This window comes from Branchiostoma belcheri, unplaced genomic scaffold (genome assembly GCF_001625305.1).
Source record: "Branchiostoma belcheri isolate BF01 breed outbred unplaced genomic scaffold, Haploidv18h27 scaffold98, whole genome shotgun sequence".
Classification (NCBI taxonomy): Eukaryota; Metazoa; Chordata; class Leptocardii; order Amphioxiformes; family Branchiostomatidae; genus Branchiostoma; species Branchiostoma belcheri.
Window position 1 is genome coordinate 793,835 of NW_017804664.1, and position 14,035 is coordinate 807,869.

Sequence of the window (14,035 nt, forward strand, 5' to 3'; positions counted from 1 at the left end):
AAAATCTACCAAGATCCAAAGTTTGAAGGCAATGGAGGATGGCATAGGTCTCTGAAGTCACCAAGCACCTGCCCCCCTGCTTTTTTTTGTGTTCTCTGTACCATTACCAGCCCGATCACCATGTCCAACATACTGCGTGTTGCGGGGACCCTTCTCCCTGCAGACGTGCAATGCCGGAGGTTTGTGGCGGCTAACAGGTATGACCTGGCCGAGACGGGGTACGGCCGCGCCCTTCTGGCCGCCATGTCTGATATGGACAGGCTGCAGGAAGTGGAGGTACTGAAGAGCCTGGGAGACTTGAACGTGGAGAAAGGAAGACCCCACAAGACCGAAGCTCCGCGGAACTTGGAGCGGGGCCTGAACCTGTACAGGGCCGCGCTGCGCCGGTTTGAGGACCCGGGGGAAGGCGAGTCTCTCCAACATAGGGTCAAACTCGCCGAGAAACTCAGGCAGAAAACGCCCATAACTGGATCAACCAGGAACCTAAGCATTAATTCTGTTGCAAGAGCTTCAGAAGTCTTTCAAGACTTGGACAGGAAACGGGCGAATGGTGGCCATATGGACTCCATCTTAAGTGGCTACACGAAGGTTCTTGTGGAAGGAATAGCGGAGGGGAACAATCTGTTAGAAGTAGAGGCTATAAAAAGTCTCGGAGACGTGAACCTTAAGAGAGGAAGAGACTTAAAGGAGCTCAGACACTTGACCAAGGCCACAGCCCTGTACAGCACAGCCCTGGAGCGATGTGACGATCCACATGGGAAAACCGTCCTCACACATCGCTTACTGCACGCAGCAAAAGTCAGGAGAAACATGGCGGACAGAAGGAGACGGGTATGTGTTACATAGAATAACATTTTCCTTTTTTGTGTTTAGTTGTCAATATAAACCCCTACTGCAATTAAAACGCAAACTTAACATTGTTCTATACAACATAAAACTGACAATATAACTGAACCACTGTTATTCTTTGCCTTACGACTAAATATTCGCCCCTACTATGCAGTATACAGGTGTATAAAGTGGTCCGCCCTTTCCCTTTGTTATTGTCACCTGTGTACCAACAAGGCTCGTGTGTGTGTGGTAACCGATGACCTTCTGACCTGTAAGGTGTCATGTTCGCTCATTACTATTCAGTCATCAATGGGGAGGCAGCGTGTTGTATTACTGTAACAGTGCATTATGCGTGACAAGACAGTGTTGTATTTTAGTAGTGCGTGGTGCATGGCGAGACAGTGTTGCATTAGTGTAGTGCTAGTTGTATAGTAAAGCTACACGCCATGCTTTATATCAATATATGGAGTGTCTCTGTTCATTTGATTCATTCATGCGTGAGGACTGCCTTTCAATCCTTTGCTGAATGAATGTTTGGTCCGTTGTTGTCATCTGAGAGTATGTGTTATCGCATACATATAGACTAGGTTCCCTTAATTGGTTCTTTTAGATGACCCAGAGAGGCAAAACGACAAACAAGTGGGAGTCACCTGAACCTACCAAGGTTACTTCGACAATTCCTCAAGGTCATAACGTCCCTACAGCAGATGATTCAAGGTAAGTGACGTCAAGCTGTTAGTGCCATGTTTTGAAACTCTAACGGACTTTAGCTTTGTTGTTTTAGTAACCATTGCAAATAGACGGCGTGACCTCAATATTAGCACTTTATCAATGTTAGCTTACTGTGTAAACCTTCTCCAGGCAGTACGAGGAATACTTGCAGAAAGGTGAGGAGGCTGTACAGAGGGGAGACCTGGACTCGGCAGAGAAGCACTTTGCAGCAGCGCTCAGGCTGGTACATGTCAGAGGTAGGGAAAAGTCAATGTACACAATCTGCACACTATATCTTATATATTCTATAGGTAAATTAAAACATACACATTTTGTACATTTTTAAAACAAATGATTTATATAGAAACAATAAAACTTGTCAAAGCATGTAGCTGACTACTGAATAGTCGCTCTATAAATTCTTTAAAATGACATATGATAACAAATCTGCACTAAAACCGAAGAAAATATTGTTTTCCTATAGATCCTACAATTCTACAGTATGAAAGAGAAGTCTCACCCCTGCATAAGTTGGGGTGTGTCTACTGCAGGCGAGGCTGTCAAACAGGAGACGGGGGAGACTTTGTCAAGGCAGCAGCACTCTACCATGCAGCACTGACCAGGTCGAACAAGAGAGCCTCAAAACGCAAGCTTGGTAAAGCAGTTAAGGAAGCAGAGAAAAAGGCTCTTAAGTATTGCCTAGCTAAAGAGACTTTTACTGAAAGCCTGCAAGGGGGTAACTCTCGTGAACACAAGGACCAGCTCAGTAAAATCCGGGGCCAAATCAAACAGGAGATGGAAACCATCGACAAAGATCTGAACCCCTACATACATGACGAGGAAAGTCAGTTAGCAAGAGAGATAGAAGCCAAGAGGGCTAAAGCTGTCAGACAGTTGTTTGAGAAAATTGCTAAAGAAAGAAAAGAGTTCATTGGGCAGCTAGTAGATGAGTGTATCTCAGTGATGGGTCCCCCTCCCTGTAAGTATGCCCTTATGGGTTTGGGTTCACAGGCCACAGTACTGGTAACTCCATACTCAGACCTGGAGTTTGCCATCTTGGTAGAGGAGGAAAATGAAGCAAATGTCGCGTATTTCCGTCGACTGACTCACTACCTGCACCTCAAAGTGGTCAACCTGGGAGAAACCATTCTCCCAGCCCTGGAGATAAAAAGTCTGAATGATTTCTCCTCAGATGACCCACTTGACAACTGGTACTACGACTCTGTTACACCACGGGGGTTTGCCTTTGACGGCTCTATGCCGAAAGCAAGCAAGACTCCACTGGGCAGGCAGGGAACTTCGACTGAACCACCCAGTGAACTCATCCGCACACCAAAGAACATGGCTGGAATCTTGGAAAAGGATGCCTCAGTGTATCTGAAGGAAGGGTATCACCTCGCCAGTGTTTTGCGGAATGCTTGCTTGATAGCAGGGGAGCAGGGTTTAGTTGATGACTATGCTGGCATTGTTACAAAGACTCTGAAGGCTCGAGGTGGTGAAATGGCTCAGCAACTGGCAAAGGCGACGATACATGAGAATCTGGCAAACGCCGACGACCAGAGACCGACTGCCGTCCTTTTTGATGTGAAGAAACAAATCTACCGGTTTCCGTCTGTTGCTGTCGACTGTTTGGCACTCCGTTCGAATATTTTGCCAACTACAGTTTGGAACACGATAGAAAACATGAAGGACAAAAACGTTGTCAGTGCGGAAAACGCACATCACCTGAAGGTTCTGGTCAGCATCTCAGCAGAACTCAGACTCAGAACCTATATCGCAAACGGCGGCCAGAAGGAGAACATGTCAGCCTTGTCGGAAATGCCAGCATCACCAGTCAACAGCGACCAGCATACCAGTGAGTTACAGAAGGTGTTCTACATTTCTGATATAAACCAGCTGTTGAGATATTACTTGACAGCAATGCCTCTCCACCGCCTTCTGTCCAATAAACCGTTTCCCCTTAATCAAGAACGCCGGCTGAGAAGTATACGATTATTTGAGAACTCTCCAGTAGTAAAAGGGGACATGTACCGCTTGTTGGGCAATAACATGGAAGCTCTCAGGTGTTATGGGAAGCTTTCTGTGGCAGATGGCCATATTGAATTAAAGTTGGGATCAGCGTTGCTAAACTTGGGAGATCAAACAAACATCGCAAAAGCAATTGGCTGCTTCAAACGGGCACTGCAAAAGTACCGGGAATTCCATGCACCAACTACTAACCACCCTGACATTGCCATGTCTCTAGTCAAGTTGGGGTCAGTGTATCATTACTTGGCTGATCATATTAAGGCAATCATTTACCTAAAGGAAGGACTGGCCTTGTTCAGGGAAGTCAATGGTCAGGACACAGGACAATCAGACATTGTACATTCTGGCACTACTGACGCACTAACCCTTCTAGGGTTGTCTTATGATAAGCTTGGTGACTATGAGCAAGCACTCCACCAGTTTAAAGAAACACTGAAGATGCATCAGAAATTATATGGTATGAGAACAGCACATCGCGATATTGCCACATCATTTCACAACATAGGTTTAGTTTGGGCCAATAAGGGTGATTATGAGAAAGCCATCAGCTTCTATGATCAGAGCCTGAAAATGAGGAACACTTTGTATGGTCAGAATACAGCCCATCCTGACATAGCGGTATCTTTAACCGTGTTGGGAGAGGCCTGGCATAAGCTTGGAAAACATCATAAGGCTATCAAATACAGAGAGTTAGCCCTGAAAACGTACATGGTTTTCCATGGCGAGACGGCAGCACATCCCGATATTGCACATTCACTCAGCAGTCTTGCAACATCGTGGAATAACCTGGACCCAAAGCAGGCAATCATGTATGCACAACAGGGGGTGGATATGAGGAGAAGACTCCATACGGAATCCCATCCTGACACTGCCGGTGCTCTTGACAACCTCAGGTCCGTTTATTGGAGCTTGGAGAAAAACGAAGAAGCGCTCAGATGTTACGATGAGGCTCTGCAAATTTTAAGGACGGTCTATGGTCCAGATAAACCACATCCAGCCATTGCTATTACCCTCAATAACCTGGGGACAACATGGGGTAAACTGGGAGATGGCGGTAAGGCAATGACGTACTTTGAAGAGACTTTACAGATGCAGAAAGCTATACACGGCCCAGAACATCCTGAAATTACAGAACTTCTTAACAACATGGGGGTGACTTGTACTAACCTTGGAAGTTATCAGAAGGCACTGACCTACCTCAAGCAATCATTGGAGATGTATCGAAGTGTCTATGGTCGGGATGCGAAACACCCTAAGATTGCTAGCACACTCAGTAACATGGGATATGCCTGGCAGTGTCGAGGTGATTACAGGAAAGCTGTTCAGTACTATGGACAGGGACTGAAAATGCAGAAGGCCATCTATGGTGAAAATACACCCCATGCAAACACTGCCACCTTCCTCAACAACTTGGGGATTGCCTGGTGTAGCTTAGGCGATTACTGGAAAGCTAAAGAATACCATGAACAGGCTCTGAAGATGTACAAAGCTGTTTATGGCGAAAACACACCACACCCCAAGATTGTTAAAACGCTTAAGTCCTTGGTATTCGTCTGGGATAACCTAGGCGATGAAAGACAAACCATGTTCTACTTCACACAGGCAGCGCAGATGCAGGAAGCCTGACGATTTAAAGTGAAAACAAAGCACATGACAGAACTGTCACTGACCTCAGAAACCTGTGCTCTGCGTGGCGTGATCGATATCTTGCTGATTACAAGAAAGCCATGGACAGCACTGGACTGAAAAAAAAAAGTATTTATGGTGAGACTGCAGATCAAAAGACAGTGTCGGCCCCCGGAGTAACTTGAGGACTGCCTGCACGGGCCTTCAGGAATACAGGAAAGCACTGATCAGATAACAATAAAAGCATTAACATGTTATATACTGCTTCTTTTTATTCACTCATAATGTGCACACACTGCTGCTAAATACAGAAAAGCGTCACAGATGACATGACTTGTGTATTTGCGTAAACTCCACATACTTTCAGCGATGTGAATCCAAAATAGTCTCGGCTCTCAGGTATATTAGGATAATTGTTTTAAATCTTTACCTACTGAAACTAAATCTGCCTCAAAGCTACAAATCAGTTCACATCCCCTATTTAAACCCATATCCCGGGTTTTCCTCCTTCATATCCACAGATACGCTGAACGGCCGAACTCGCCTACATACATGCAGGCAAATGTGATGACATCTAGATTAAATGACAACAGTCAGCGTACTTTCATTACTTGTTAGTTTTATCGTCTAGCCACACGTTGATTTACATCATCACCCCTATATGCACGAGTCGTACCGAAGCCGCATTGCACAAGCATAGCTAATAGAAAAAAGCATGATTTGATGCTTCACCTATGACGACCGCCCAGTTAGTATGCTCTCGGCAGTCAAGACGATTCGTTAAGCCTACATGGCCAGGGGCTTAATTGCCACAGTCTATTCTGTGTATAGTCTAAAGCTAGGTTCTCCTCATCTCCACAGAGTAATTTGTCAAAGACAGCCTACCTCAAAAAAGCCACAAATACAGCAGGTGCTAGAGGTCACTTACGGGAACAATAAAAGTCCAAAACAGAGGTAGGGACTCAGCTGGTGAACATTCAGATCAAAGAAGACTGGAGGCCACAAAAGTGTTTAATGTATGTCGATAACAATTTACACTGTCTGATAAATGCTCTTCTCCAAGCAGATCCTAAGGTGGCTAGACAGTATCCAACCGTCCGAGCAGTTTCCAATGGATAGCCGCAGAATCTAATGGGCACTGCTTATCCGATTGGATATAAGTCAACTTAGTATCTGCTTGGAGATCATACGTCACTTACATGTATCGTCACCATGATAACAGCAGTTCGTATGGGAATCATATTAGAAAGAACGCCTGCTCTTGTCTGTGTTGTTTGCTGATATTAAAAAATGCATTCGTATTCATGGTTTCTTGACGCTCTTCTTTATAGCGTACAAACAACTTATGCTATGTAATAGAATTACAGATGACGCTATACGTGATCTGTTTTGACCACAGGCATATATGAATCTTTAACTCTGTATCACAGTGAATTCATCCAATACTGAAAACTATTAACTTAACATGTAGCAAAGTGAGAGTGCTTTCCTAATAAATAAAACATTTATCATTGAGTGATATCGCTCCGTTACATGTTGACGCCAGGAGTTCAAAGTTCAATAGAGCAAGTAACATTTTAAGTGTGACGTCATCACCACACCTGGTATTCCCCCGCCAACGCTTCCGCATCATGTGACGAACGAAAGTCATTTTTAGACCTCGATAGTGACTTGCTTTTTTTTGTGTTCTCTGTACCATTACCAGCCCGATCACCATGTCCAACATACTGCGTGTTGCGGGGACCCTTCTCCCTGCAGACGTGCAATGCCGGAGGTTTGTGGCGGCTAACAGGTATGACCTGGCCGAGACGGGGTACGGCCGCGCCCTTCTGGCCGCCATGTCTGATATGGACAGGCTGCAGGAAGTGGAGGTACTGAAGAGCCTGGGAGACTTGAACGTGGAGAAAGGAAGACTCCACAAGACCGAAGCTCCGCGGAACTTGGAGCGGGGCCTGAACCTGTACAGGGCCGCGCTGCTCCGGTGTGAGGACCCGGGGGAAGGCGAGTCTCTCCAACATAGGGTCAAACTCGCCGAGAAACTCAGGCAGAAAACGCCCATAGCTGGATCAACCAGGAACGGAAGCATTAATTCTGTTGCAAGAGCTTCAGAAGTCTTTCAAGACTTGGACAGGAAACGGGCGAATGGTGGCCATATGGACTCCATCTTAAATGGCTACACGAAGGTTCTTGTGGAAGGAATAGCAGAGAGGAACGTTCTGTTAGAAGTAGAGGCTATAAAAAGTCTCGGAGACGTGAACCTTAAGAGAGGAAAAGACTTAAAGAATCCACAACACTTGACCAAGGCTACAGCCCTGTACAGCACAGCCCTGGAGCGATGTGATGATCCACATGGGAAAACCGTCCTCACACATCGCTTACTGCGCGCAGCAAAAGTCAGGAAGGACATGGCGGAAAGAAGGAGACGGGTAGGTGCTTTGCTTTCTACATAGCATTTCATACATTAGCATTTGAAATTTTTGTCGTCAGTGCTAACATCCCGACTAAGACCATACTCTACAGCTATGTATTAACAACCAGAAGTGTCACTGACATTAAGTTTGTTTTACCGTAGATTTCTATATCATGTGTATGGAAGTAGTTAACCTGCCATTCTTGTTCCGGCTTCCCTTCTGTCAATCTGTGTACCAACGGAGATCGTGTTTGTAGTAACCAATGACAGCCCCCCCTGATCATTTCAACTTTGATCATTTTATCGATTTGTATTGTAATTATATTGTATTGCTTAATTATGTATTGATTGAATTTGTATGTACTTTGTATGTTTATTGCTATTATTGTAAATATTGAATTGAATTTGTATGTACTAAGTGATATTGTATTTAAGTTATACTGTACTTTGTATTTATGCATTTATGTGTCAGTGGTAGCCGCTACCAGCCTTGTTGCTGCCTGGTTGCCACTTGTTATGCACTGTTGCATTTAAATAAACAAACAAACAAACATATCCGCCCAGCCATGCATGGCGATGCGGTGTTTGCTTGTTCTGACATCGGTGCAACCTTTGGTTAACCGCATGGCTGCAGGTGCTGCTTATCAATGAAGGGGTGTTGTTGTCAGTTTCGTCCATTTATGTGTCAAGACTACAGGTGTTTTTTAATCTACTTTTATCGCAAATGTAGATTAGGCCACACTGCCTTGATTTTATGAATGACATCCTCTGTAGACCCCCAAACTAGTGCGCGCGGGCGATTACAAAAAAATTACGGCCAAAAATAAAAATGCTGCTAAACCATAGGAATACAAAGCTGGTATTGTGAATTTAGTACATAGTGACGTATACGACAAGCCGGCACATGCGGGCTTTTTGCGGAATTTATGAATCGGCACTGTATGTATGTACTGAATTTTTTAGTCGTGGAGCGTCGGCAGCCTGGGTGCTGTCCTCCTAAGTTACCGCCGGTTCCCTATTGTCGGTAGCCATCATAAACTGAGGAGGCTGGCATCACCCAGGCAAGAGCCGTGATTCTTTTTTTTTTTGAGGGGGGGGGGGCAGCCGAAAGTCAATGCGCGCGCAGATGTCATCCATAAAATCAAAGCAGGGTGGCCTTACAAAAAATAGTAGGTAGTAATCTTTAAGACTTGGTGTTGGTATTTTCAGATGACGCCTAAGGGCATAAAGGCAAACAAAGGGTCTAGTTCTAAAGTGGCCAAGGACACAGCCCCAAATATTCCTCAGGGTAGCAGCCTCCCTACAGCAGATAATGCAAGGTACGTGATTTTTTTAAAGACTATCAATCCGTATTGCCTGTCTCTCACTTCTAGATAGTAGTTGAGCCGTAATGGGCCGTAATGTTTGAATCGTAATGTATAGATAATCATTATTAATCATAGAAGGAGAATTGATATAAATTATTTGTATAAGCACAGTCTGCCACAGCTAGGCTGAACGACGACAGAAATCAACAATCTCTGTTAAAATGGATAAATGAGATTCTACTTGAGCGCAGTTGATCTTAAAAGTCCTTCACACCCAATAATAATCTTTCAAACTTTCAAAGATTAAACAATATTGATCCTTATGAAACATTATCCAGGCAGTACGAGGAACACCTGCAGAAAGGAGAGGAGGCTGTACAGAGGGGAGACCTGGACTCAGCAGAGAAGCACTTTGCAGCAGCGCTCAGGCTTGTACATGTCAGAGGTAGGAAAACACACACTGCCCTGCATTGCTACCCAAATGACTTTTAATCCATATTCATAGCTAAGCATGTCTGTGCTAGAAACACCTTTCATAATATTTTGTACCTAAAAATTAACTTGACTCAAACTTTCGAATCTTAATGACTTACTAGTAAAATGACTGAAGACATAAGTTGTTATTTCACAGATCCCACAACGCAACAGTATGAAAAAGAGGTTTTACCCCTGCACAAGTTGGGCGATGTCTACTGCAGGCGAGGCTGTCAAACAGGAGACGGGGGAGACTTTGTCAAGGCGGCAGCACTCTACCATGCAGCACTGGCCAGGTCAAAATTCAACAATGAGATCGTTCAAAATGCAGTTGAGGAAACAGAAGCGCTTTTTGTCCATCATACCTTGAAGATAGATAAGAAAGGGAATCCAGATGAAACAAAGAAACACAAGAAACAACTGAAAGAAATTCGGGACCGAATCAAACTGGAGATGGAATCACTTGACGAGGAGGAGTTCCCCTTCATGGATGCTGATGCTGAGGAAGAGGAGGAGGAGGTAGAGGAGAGGTCGGGAGTCAATCCAGGTTTAGGACGATCTCGTGAGGAAGCAACTAAACACCTCAGAAGAGAGCAAGTTCATGAGAAGGAAGCTGAGAGAGCTGACAAAGTAAGGCAGGTGTTTGAGAGTATTGCTGATGACAGAAAGAACTTTATAACACAGTTAATAAATGAGTGTATCTCAGTGATGGGTCCCCCTCCATGTAAGTATGCCCTGATAGGTTTGGGTTCACAGGCCACAGGACTGGTAACTCCATACTCAGACCTAGAGTTTGCCATCTTGGTAGAGGAGGAAAATGAAGCAAATGCCGCGTATTTCCGTCGACTGACTCACTACCTGCACCTCAAAGTGGTCAACCTGGGAGAAACCATCCTCCCGGCCTTGGGGATCAAAAGTCTGAATGACTTCTACTCAGATAACCCACTTGACAACTGGTACTATGACTCTGTTACACCTCGTGGGTTTGCATTTGATGGCTCCATGCCAAAGGCAAGCAAGACTCCGCTGGGCAGGCAGGGAACTTCGACTGAACCACCAAGTGAACTAATCCGCACACCGATAAATATGGCCAGAGTCTTACAAACAGACTTTTCAGTGTACCTGAAGGCAGGGTATCACCTCTGTAGCGTGCTGAGAAATACTTGCCTGATTGTCGGAGAGCAGACCTTGGTTAATGACTATGCCGCTATCGTGGCTGAGACGCTGAAGGCTCGTGGAGGGGAAGTAGCTCAGCAGATGGCCAGCGAGACGATCCATGAGAATTGGGCAAGTCTTCAGGAAGACGACGTATTCAAAGACGAGCTGTTGGATGTAAAGAAAGAAATCTACAGATTCCCTGCAATCGCAGTAGATTGTTTGGCTCTCGGTTCCAATATCATACCCACTACAGTTTGGCAAACAATTGAAGACATGGAAACTGAAGGGGTTGTCAGTGCCGAAAACGCGCACCACCTGAAGGTTCTGGTCAGCATCTCAGCAGAACTCAGACTGAGGACCTACATCGCAAACGGCGGCCAGAAGGAAAACATGTCCGCCCTCCCGTCAATGCCTACATCACGGGACAACAGAGGTGAAACAAGCCATCTCTTGCAAAAGGTGTTTCATGTTTCCGATATGAATCAGATGTTCAGGTATTTCTTCACAGCACGTCCTCTGAAGGCCTTCTTGTCAGATGTACAATTCCCGTTGCGCAAAAGCTCCCTGCCTCTACAGGATTCTCTTCTGGAAAGCTGTCCAGTAATGAAAGGTTTAATTTATCGTTACTTCGGTTATCACATGCAAACTATCAGATGCCATGAAAAGGCTTTGAATCTATGCAAAGGTAAGGAAGATTGGGAAACAGCGACATCACTGTTTAACTTGGGAACAGATTTGTTATATCATGGAGATCATAGAAAAGCACTCAGTTACCTTGAACGAGCAATACAGATGTTCAAAGTATGCGGTTCTTTTGATGGTGAAGATCCTCTTATTGCTGAGTGTCTAATAAATCTAGGAAAGGTTTGGTATGAAATCTCGGACTATAGAAAGGCAATCAGCTACTTAGAGGACGGACTGGACATGTATAGGAAAGTTTATGGCCGGAGAACAGCCCAGCGTGATGTTGCCTTCGCTATAGGATTTCTGGGTACAACGTGGACGAAGCTTGGAGACCACAGAAAAGCACTCGACTATCATCAACAGGCATATGACATGTATTTGAGAGTCTATGGTAAAGAGCATCCTGAAGTTGCCAGTGCGCTAAGCAATGTTGGAGAATCCTGGGGAAATACAGGGGATCACAAGAAAGCCATCAGTGTTATTGAAGAAGCACTGCAGATGAGCAGAAAGCTGCATGGACAAAATGCTGTACATCCTCATATCGCTTGGTCATTAAACAACCTAGCGGTAAGCTGGGAGGAAATGGGGAATCCCCGGAAGGCACGCAGTTACGCAGAAGACGCCTTGCAAATGTTTAAGGCAATTTATGGTGAGACTGCAGCACATCCTAAAATTGCACGTTCACTCATGAACCTTGGTTCATCATGGAGCAAGCTGGATCCTAAACAAGCCAATGTCTACTTCCGGCAGGGACTAGATATGACTAGGAAACTGTATGGTGACGTGCATCCTAGGACTGCAGAAGCACTTCACAGCCTTTCACTTAATTTGTGGATCTTGGGGGAACGCAGGAAAGCAGTGAGCAACTGCGAAGAGGCCCTGAGGATACTTAAGACAATTCACGGACCAAGCACAGCACATCCCGAAGTTGCCGTCATCCTCGTCAACCTGGGTACATTCTGGTTTAAACTTGGCGGCTACGGGAAAGCGGTGGAACACTATGAAGATGCGCTGCAGATGTACAAACGTATGGACGGTGCAAGTAAACAAGATCCTACAGTTGCAACGGTTCTCAGTAATGCAGGACTAGCCTGTGCAGCTCTGAGGGATTACAGAAAGGCACTGGACTACCATGACCTCTCATTGCAGATGTTCCAGTCTTTGCACGGTACGGCACATCCTGACAATTCCCCCACACTTAACGGCATTGGAACAGTCTGGCTTCGCCTTGGTGAGAAGAGAAAAGCCATTGACTGCTTTGAGCGAGCCCTACAGATGCAGAGAAATGTGTACGGTGCGTGTGCAGAAAATCCTAGTATCGCTGCCTCACTCAGTAACCTGTCTGCAGCCTGGGCTGCCTTGGGTCATGATCGAATAGCGAGAATGTACATGAACCAGGCCAGGAAGATGAATAAGAAACTTGCACGTCAGGAGTCCAAATGACTACAGTCTGTCCTAAGCTGAGATAGGACAGCGTTCAATGTTTGCATCACACATAACGGAGTTTCAACAAATACTCATTTGACAAGCTGATGAGAACATGTTAGATTCGCACCGTTGTCTTTTGTTCTACTACTACTTCTAGAATTTATTTGTCTATTAGCCTGCATAGTCTTGTCGTGACATGAAACCGAAACAAACCGGCACTCTGTAGCCATGGCGGTGCTTCTGCTGTTGGACTGATGGAGAACTGTTCAGTAACGCCACCTATCGTAATTCACAGAACTGCAGGTCAGACAGCAGTGACACTGCAAATTAGTTTTCTTCAATATCTGGTGCGGCAAACTTTGAGTACTGTCTTGCTATAAAGTTTACCAAAATAAAATCCTGATGAGACAAGAACACCTCTCCACACTTGACAACATTTAGGGAAAATGACAAAACCTCATCGTTTTATACTAGTATTATTACAATCAAGTATAATACTCATTGCAATACAGTAACAGGAGACAGGTAACAACTGTCTGGAATAAACTTCTTCTTCTACTGCTAAGCTTGCTATTAAGGGGTTCGACTTCTTCTTTGAAGGCAGTGGATAATGAATAGTGGGTTTTGTGATCTTAGTAGAAATGCAGTTTTTTGGTGATCTTCTAAATGACTTTATAATTATTTTAAATGTTTGACCGTCCAGCTAGTAAGCTTTCGACAGGAAAAACGATTCGTCTATAATATAAAGCTAGGTCTTTCTTATCTCCATGTGAGAACAGAACAGTGATGGATTACCCTGAACAACCTCCGCGCTCCCAGGAAAACCTTCCGCCATTGTCCGACCATTCACGCCTGCTGACCGTATCCCTCCGCGCTCTCAGTAAAACTTCGCGCCATTGTCTGCCTGTTCACGCCTGCCAACCGTGTCCCTCCGCCCTACGGAAGTCATTATTTCACCATCTGTCATCGCAGACGACCGGAAACAAGTGGCTCGGGAAACCCTAACGTAGCCTCCAACGGGCTTCTTAGGGTGCTGAAATACTGGTAGAAACTGCCCATGTAGTATGAACAATCCACCGTGGATATCAAATCAACTTTATTGCTCAACAATTGTAGCTGGTACAATGTATGGCAAAGAAACAACAAAGGTACATACACAAACTAATACTAAAATATGATTCTAGCGGGCTATAGGACGACGTTAGATGTAGGTCCAGCCTTTCCAGCTCGTTAAAGACCCCACCAGACTTATCGAAATGAGTAGGGGATCACCCTGGTATGGTGGGTGATGTAAAAAAAACTATCAATTTTCGAACGAAACTCAAACTTTCAAAGGCTAGTCCTTGATAGGGGTCCTTCCCAGAGTGAGTGGTTCAAA

The 14,035-nt window shown here is 45.0% G+C and overlaps 1 protein-coding gene across 1 annotated transcript; it reads left to right on the forward strand.

Moving 5' to 3' along the window:
- LOC109461983 lies at positions 1-12,903 on the forward strand. Its single transcript, XM_019758461.1, is given in 12 exon segments — positions 1-831; positions 1,451-1,557; positions 1,693-1,799; positions 2,099-3,624; positions 4,018-4,263; positions 4,519-5,185; positions 5,320-5,334; positions 6,955-7,622; positions 8,828-8,925; positions 9,252-9,358; positions 9,545-9,906; positions 9,982-12,903. Coding segments are annotated over 12 exon segments (7,305 nt in total). The 5' UTR covers positions 1-120; the 3' UTR covers positions 12,673-12,903.
- The last annotated feature ends 1,132 nt before the right edge of the window (positions 12,904-14,035 follow it).